We start from the raw sequence: 8,187 nt of genomic DNA, 5'->3' as shown, positions 1-8,187 counted from the left end.
CAAAGAGAAAGAAAAAATTTAAATCGCATCATATGACCCTTTAAATAGAGTCGCGATATGAACTAGTATCTGTAAATATTAAGCCGCAAAGATACTATCAAGGTTTCCCCGGTAACACTGTACACAAAGCAGCGCTCCACTCAAAACCCTGCTTTATCAGATATTACATGCAAGATTAAATAAAAATGACATCCAAAATTTTCTGAAGACAGTCTTACAACTTTTGTTTAAAAGAATAATCACACAATACGCTATTTCTTCCATGTTTTAATTTTAATAGTAAACCCTTTGTTTGACAAAAAATAAAGAGTTTAACTCTCATTTGATTAAAAGATAAATTAAATTGATTTATGCCTTCATTTGCACTGTACTGTAAATTAAAACTAACTGAAATTTCTAGTGTCACATAGGCCCAGACATTTCAATAGGCTATTGAACTAAGTGTGCCTGTAAAAGGCTATTAGTGTTATAGTTTCATGAAAATAGTTGCAGTCTTCTTAACTTCTACAATATAGTTATGAAGACAAATTATTTACACTTATTATATAAAAAAATTTAAGTTAACCCATTGATGTGCATTAGATGATGAATTGAAGTCACCTCTACTATTGTAGGTTATGTTTTAGTCATCAGAAAATAATTAATGAGGAATTGAGAGGTTATGCTATTACACATACATTTCTATCATGTAAATTATTGAAGCCAAATACTTACATTTCCCCAAGCCAAGGACAGAATCTTGCGGGAGCGGGTCTCTACTCTGGCCCTCGAGGTCCCCTTTCCTGCAATAGTTTAGCTCCTGGCTCGATAAAACTCACCTGCCTTTAGCTTTCTTGTAATGAAGAAGACCTTGATTAGCGTGTACAGGTGTGTTTGATTAGGGTTGGAGATAAACTCTGCTGGAAAGGGGGTTTCAAGGGCCAGAGTTGAGAACTTCAGAAAATTCTGGCAGGTGTATTGGGGCAAGTTGGAGCTTAATTCTGTAAGACACCGGCCCTCCAGGGCAGGTATATGATCAAGCGTTCATGTTGATGGTTTTGATGCATTACATACCTAAATGTTTTGATATCTGTTGTCTTGTGCTATTAAACTGCTGTTAACTTTTCTTTGTTTTTCACCTTAGACCTAATGATACTGAAAGAGGAGAAAGTAGTACTTAAAGAAAAAGAAGAGGAAGATCAATATTTCATAACTGGAGAAAAATCTTTTTGTTGCTCTCAGACTGAAAAGACTTCCACACGAAAAAGAGCTCAAGAGAAAGAAACTACAAGTTATTTCACTTGCTTACGGTTTGGAAAGAGTTTCAATCAACAAGGAAACCCTAAAGACCACATCAGCATTCACACTGGAAACAAGACTTTCACCTGCGAACAGTGTGGAAAAAGTTTCAATCAAAAAGGAAACTACAACAAGCACATGAGAGTTCACACTGGAGAGAAGCCTTACACATGCCCTCAGTGTGGACACAGTTTTGCTCAAAAAGCACACCTTACTGTTCACATGAGACTTCACACTGGAGAGAACCTTTACACATGCCCTCAGTGTGGAAAGAGTTATGCTCAACAAGGAAACCTTAAAGTCCACATAAGAATTCACACTGGAGAGGATCCTTACACTTGTCCTCAGTGTGGAAAAAGTTTCAGTCAACATGCATACCTCAAAATCCACATGAGAATACACAATGGAGAGAGGCCTTTTTCCTGCCAGCTGTGTGGAAAAAGCTTCACTCGTAAAATAGGTCTTAAAAGGCACATGACAATTCACACTGGCGAAAAGCCTTACACATGCCCTCAGTGTGGAAAAAGCTTCTGTCAACATGGAAACCTTACAGTCCACATGAGAATTCACAATGGAGAGAGTCCCTTCACGTGCCAGCAGTGTGGACAAAGTTTCAATCATAAAGTAAGCCTTAACAGGCACTTGAGAACTCACACTGGAGAGAAGCCTTAGAGATGCCAAAAGTGTGAAGAGAGTTTTGCTCCACATGGAAACCTTAAAGTCCACATGAGAATTCACATTGGAGGAAACTCTTTCAACTGCCAACAGTGGAAAAATGTTTCAACCGAAAAGGAAACCTTAAGTAACACATGACAGTTGCCTCGAGAGAACCATTTTAAATGTCATTAATTTGTTTTTTTTTTACAGATAAGTAGAACATCTGTAAAGTTGCTTTACAGCTGAATCGCGTCTTACAACACTGGCTGCGTTCACACTTGGCATTAACATGCGATCACCGTGATCTGATCAAGCAGATCGGATCATCAGTCAATCAGGACACGGCGCGTTTACATCTAGATAACCGATCGGATCTCTCTCTCCCGCGCTACATTTTAATAAGTCTTACACCGTGTCTACACCGGATGCGAGCGACACGACAAAATACTATAGAACCCATTATAATCAGTACACTGGATGTGGCGCGGCACGACAAATCCCCGACAGTAAACTGTTGCTTCGTTCTATTTATGACGTACTGACACAAAGTTCAAATGGTTTGCAATGGTCACTTTATCGCGTCCAGTGTAGACAGCCTCACACTGTTGCGGCACGGTGAGACTAGACTTGTGCCGGTATTCGGTAATGCGATATATCACGGTAATGAATATGCACGATATTGTTATCGTGGGCGCTTCTAAATACCGTGAATAATTATATATTATAAATTATTCAAAATTTTGAATGCATTTTAAGAATACTTTTCCCATAAACTGGTCAAAATGCACAACACTGCTGTATGCTGCGTGAAAAGACTTAAGTATTAACTTATAAGACTTAAGTATTTTTTTTAACAAAGATTAATAACTTCTGTAGCAAATGTAGCTATTGCTCATTGTGAGTGTTAATGCATTAACTAAGGTTAACTAATGAGGTCTTATTGTAAAGTGATACCTATTGGTCTTTATAGTTCTTTTGCACTTTAATCTGTGTAAAACTTTTAACTTTATACATTTTTCTGTATTGCTTTATTGCATTTAAATGTTCAGTTATTTTTGTTATAAGAAAAAAGTTATTAAACCTGTTATACTGTATTATGACAGCACTTTTTTTAAAACTAAATTCCAATATCGTGATAATACCGTATACCGTGATAAAAGCATTAGCAATTAATCGCAACATGAAAATTTGATACCGGCATATCCCTAGGTGAGACAACTGTCACGTCTGGTGTAGATACTTGTCTTTTCAATGTGTATGTGGACAACATCCGGATACAGGTCGTATGTTAATGCCAAGTGTAAACGCAGCCACTGACACTGGTACTGAACTGAATTGGATCAACACTGAACTGATTCTAACCGAATAACCACATTGGTGTCTTTTGTAGAACTTTTTTTTTTTTTAGCTGAATTGGCCTTGTTTTTTTTCTCAGCTCTATAGAAATAAAGGTGACTTGACTGACTTGAGTTGTCATGGAAATTCTCAATACTAATCTGACTACTTTACCATTGACAATTCAAACAACCTCCTGTTGTCAATATAATTGGGTTGTCAAAAGCACAAACATCGGTACCAAGTCTGTACTGAAATGTTCAAAATGTGACAATACCAGCGTTTCCCCCTAGCATTTTGAGCACTGTTGAGCTGAGTCTTAAATATCTCTGATTGGCCATTGTGTTCACACGCTCAACAGATATGTCTGTGATTGGCTACAATGATCATCGCTTCAAAATCATTGTAAATACACATCTAAGGCTACGTCCACACGAAGCCAGAGCTTTCCCTATCCGATCTTTTTTTTCCCCTCGTCTCAAGAAATATCTGCGTCCACACGAAACCACAAAACTGACACAAAACGATGTAGTATACATGCCAGACCAGTATGTGGCGCTGTAATTCTGCCACAGAGATACACTAAAAATGCAGAAGAAGACTTGGACTATGCGCATAAACCTTGCGCGCGGTATATAAACGAACATGGAACAATACATTTATTAATCTGTGTTAATGTTAGTTAATAAAAAGACAATCGTTCATGTTTTTGTTGCTGTTACGTGACGTATCGGTGTCTGACTAGGGGCAAGACGTGGGCTGATGACGTCATAGTTTCAGAAAATATACGGATTCGCAGTCCACACGAAAACACAAGGACGGCGTTTTCAGATTTATCCACTCTGGGACATGGTTTAAAAAAATATCGGTTTCACTCTCCCAAAACGCCGGATCCGTGTGGACGAAACGCCTATACGATACAAAATTTATGCGTATACAGCTAAACGCGTTTCCGTGTGGACGGGGTCTAAATCAAATATGCATGCTCTTCACTGAGCGTTTACACCTGGGAGTGTTTTAAAGCAGGCGTCTATCAGTGGATCTGTCTATGAGCGGATATATGTTATTCAGTCTAACGTCAAGTTAAAAGCAATTTAAATAAAAAATTCAATAAAACTGTATTATTAATTTATAATTTTTCATGATACAATCAGGGTGGATAAAAAGAAATAACTAAAAAATAACAATAATAAAAAGAAAAAGCATGACAAGTAAAAATGGAAGTAGTAAAATAAATATATAAATACATACTATCAGCAGATAACAATGGAAAGTTGGGAAATACTAAGACAAAGAAAGTAGTAGGTGCACTTAAAACGGATTTCTAAATATCAATGTAAAAGGAAATCTAGTAGTTTGAATGAAAAGGGTTAAATAGACAAATTAAGATTTTGCTAATTTTGTATGTATGATAAAAAGGGCTTCCAAATTTTAGAGAATGATTTGTTGGCCCGGTGAAGAGAATTTTTTCTTATGAAATATAAGACCTCTTTAATCCACCGAGAGTGTGATGAGAGATGGGAGTTTTTCCCATTATTTAAGCGAAATTTGTCATCTGGCCAGCAATGTGAGGAAAGCAATAAAATCAGCAAAATAGCGTGGTAGAAAATAATCGTCAGGCAGGACACCAAACAGGCCAATGAGTGGTGAGGATTGAATATTTGAAGAGGAAATGACTGAGAGAGAATTGAAAACAGACAACCAAAATGAGGAGAAGGCAGGGCAAGAACAAAACGTGTATTAGAGTGGCAGGACTAGAATGGCATTATCGCATTCAGGGTCAATGGCAGGATTAATAAGGGCCAGTCTACTTTTAGACCAATGTGCTCTGTGACAACTATACATTGTATCACTCCATGATGAGCACAAATAGAAGAGGAATGAACCTGATCGAGAAGTTCTGCCCAAGTCTCTTCCTCTATTTTTTACGAAGTGAGTCGAAAGATGTAGACTGAGAAGAGAAGACTGCACTGTACAACTTTGAAATGGACCCCCTTTTACATGGATTGACACTTAGAATCCTATCTACCTCGGAGGGTGAAGTATTGTCTGGAATTTGTTTTTGTATGAAATCTCAAACCTGTAAATATCTAAAAAAAAAAAAAAAGACTTTTTAGGAACATTAAAATAATGAATTAACTGAGAAAGACACCAAAATATCATAAAAAGGCCTATTTTTTTATCTTTTTTTCTATAAGTGTGCATTATCTTTTGAGTCAAATTCTTACATTTAATCAGTGAATAAGTATAAGACATTTGGGCTGTTACCAAGCAAATGAACCTGAATAGACAAACAGAGTGAGCCTCAGCGCGAGCTTGTATTCTGTTAACTTACTGCAATTCTCTCTGATGATGCAGTAACTTACCGCGGGGAAGAAAAAATCTTCGGTCTGTCCAATGATTGTAAACAGTCATTAGGTCCGTCAGACTGAAGATATTTTAGCGGTAATGTGACAAAGAATATTTAAGACCCATCGAATCCAAATTTAAGACATTTTAAGACTTTTTAAAGCCTTATTTTAGGAAAACGTTATTTAAGACTTTTTATGGACACCCTGGTTATGCTTCCGTCTTCTGTCAGCTCACTTTCTGATTGGTTATTGTTTCGTTTCACGTGATAATCTCCCCCCACACAGCAGGATTTCTGATCGTAATTATTCAACATGTTGAATATTTACGATTCGCGATCGAGGCGCTTCCGATGTTCTTCCGAGCAGATTCAGTCACTCTTAACACACCTCACACCACAGGAAAATCTGATAAGATAATCTTTAGAATCACCAAGATAATCGGGACATTACCTAGGATTGTCGGAAGGGGAGAAATCGGCCCCAAATCAGCACGATTATCTTGACTCTTTCAGGCAGTGCTGAGGAGCAGAGTCAGGTGCTGGACTGCTGTGAGAGAAGAGGAAGAGTGTCTTTCTTACCCCAGCAGCAGAAGGCAGGCTCTTCTGAGGGAAGTACAGGAGGGTGACACTTCACTCTTGATATTTTCATGGAGGATTGATGCAGTGTTTTGCTGTAGAACGAGGCTCCTCCTCAGCTCTCAGAGACTTCAGATTCCATGCAAACTGGAAACTTTTCATACAATTTACCAAATTAATGTAGTCAGGTTTATTTCTTTTTGTTAGAACACATGGCAAAGGTATGAGAAAATTGTCAAACGTGTTTCTCCTCTTCCTCTTCGTCATCCTGAGTCTGTACTGTCGTCATCCTTCTCTGGCAGCTGAAAGAGAGGATCACCTTGTTAATGTTGCTAATGTTTTCGAAAGAAGTCCCTTCTGCTCACCAAGGCTGCATTTATTAGATATTTTATGCGATATTTCTGTGATGCAAAGCTGATTTTTCCAGCAGCCGCCACTGAATCAGTCTTCAGTGTCACATGATCCTTCAGAAATCATTCTAATACGCTGATTTGCTGATTATTATCAATGTTGAAAACAGTTGTGCTACTTAATATTTGTATTTAAGCCGTGATCCTTTTCCAGGATTCTTTTATGAATACAAAGTTCAGAAAGTAAAAAAAAAAAAAAGTTTAAAACAAAACACTTTTGTAATATTATAAAAGTCTTCACTGTCACTTTTGATCAATTTAATGCATCCTTGCTATTAATATCTTCCCAAAGAGGGGGAAAATAAAATAAAAATCCCCAAACTTTTGAACCATATACAAAAATATGAAGCAGCACAACCATTTTAAACACTGATAATAAGACGCTGAAGACTGGATGCTGAAAATTCAGCTTTGATCACAGCAATAAATTACATTTTAAAATACATTCCAAACTTCTGAGCAGCAGTGTACATTATTACATTTAAATACCTTGTAATAAACAATGCACACATTCTCAAAGAACTTACATTCTGATGATTACTTACTTCCCTCACTGCTGCCTCCCTCAGTCATTCCCAGACTTCCTCGTTTTTCTCCTTTCCCCTGTATCTAGTGTCCAGTAGCCTATAACAATTAATTTTATAAACAATATAGCATTAATGGTCTCTGCACTCTAACATTACTGTTTTGTCTTTTAGACCGAATTTTACTTAGTTATATTTTATGCACACTTGCACATATCTATGGGCTTAAATCTCTATGCATTATACAGGACTTTTATGTTGATCTAGAGAGGTGACGTCATAAGGCTGCGCCGCTCTCCTGAATCTGTTATGATTCGGCTAAAGAAAGGTTTGTGTTTTAGGCATTTTGGTGTTTACATCGATACAACCCGTTCAGGCAATGTTTTGTTTTTTTTACAAGCGATGTAAGATGAATTAATCACCACTGAATGCACATTTCAATGCGTCATCTAACATTAATGAAGGTTATTTGTGTAAGTAAAGCGCATCCACATGATTAACAAGTGAAGGCGCGTCTCATTTCGCTCTCTGTATAGTGAATCATTTTATGACTGAATCAAATGTTTCGCAAAATGATTCACTGATTTAAGCGCTCGAATCACCGCTGCTCAAAACAGTGTAAATGCAACGAGAACAACAAACAAACATTTGTAATGACAACTTTTACAAACCAGCAGCAAATGAATATGAAGTGTCTATGTAGGTTGTGTACTTTTATTGATCTGTAGTGCTAGTTTTGAGTGTTTTTGGCAGTTTAAAGCTATTAACTCTCACTCTGACGGACTCCTTTACCAGTGTGCTGGCTACTGAACTATAGGGAGCTGATTGAGACGCACCGAGAGATTTAGTTTGGATTTATTTGTCTTTCTGTGAATTATTCTCATCTTAAACAGGACAAAGTGTCCAAACACACAGAAAAACTCCTGCTGAAGCAACTGAGATCCACGTGACACACTATTATAAAGATGGCGTTTATTAAAGAGGAGAGTGAAGACGTGAAGATTGAAGAAACATTCAGAGTCAAACATGAAGATACTGAGGAACAAACAGGTTGGTT

At 37.3% G+C, this 8,187-nt stretch overlaps 1 protein-coding gene across 1 annotated transcript in view; it reads left to right on the top strand.

Annotated features, from left to right (window-relative positions):
* LOC107727977 (zinc finger protein 431-like) overlaps positions 1-8,187 on the top strand; it is a 28,540-nt gene that overhangs the window by 8,298 nt on the left and 12,055 nt on the right. Inside the window, exons 3-5 of the mRNA XM_016538031.1 lie at positions 1,124-1,943; positions 6,404-6,533; positions 8,159-8,180. Of these exons, the coding sequence (XP_016393517.1) occupies positions 1,124-1,943; positions 6,404-6,533; positions 8,159-8,180 (972 nt within the window). The remainder of the gene's footprint in view (positions 1-1,123; positions 1,944-6,403; positions 6,534-8,158; positions 8,181-8,187) is intronic.

Source organism: Sinocyclocheilus rhinocerous, unplaced genomic scaffold (genome assembly GCF_001515625.1).
Source record: "Sinocyclocheilus rhinocerous isolate Xijiao unplaced genomic scaffold, SAMN03320098_v1.1 scaffold1839, whole genome shotgun sequence".
In the NCBI taxonomy this organism is placed as follows: Eukaryota; Metazoa; Chordata; class Actinopteri; order Cypriniformes; family Cyprinidae; genus Sinocyclocheilus; species Sinocyclocheilus rhinocerous.
This window is presented reverse-complemented; position numbering and strand designations above follow the sequence as displayed.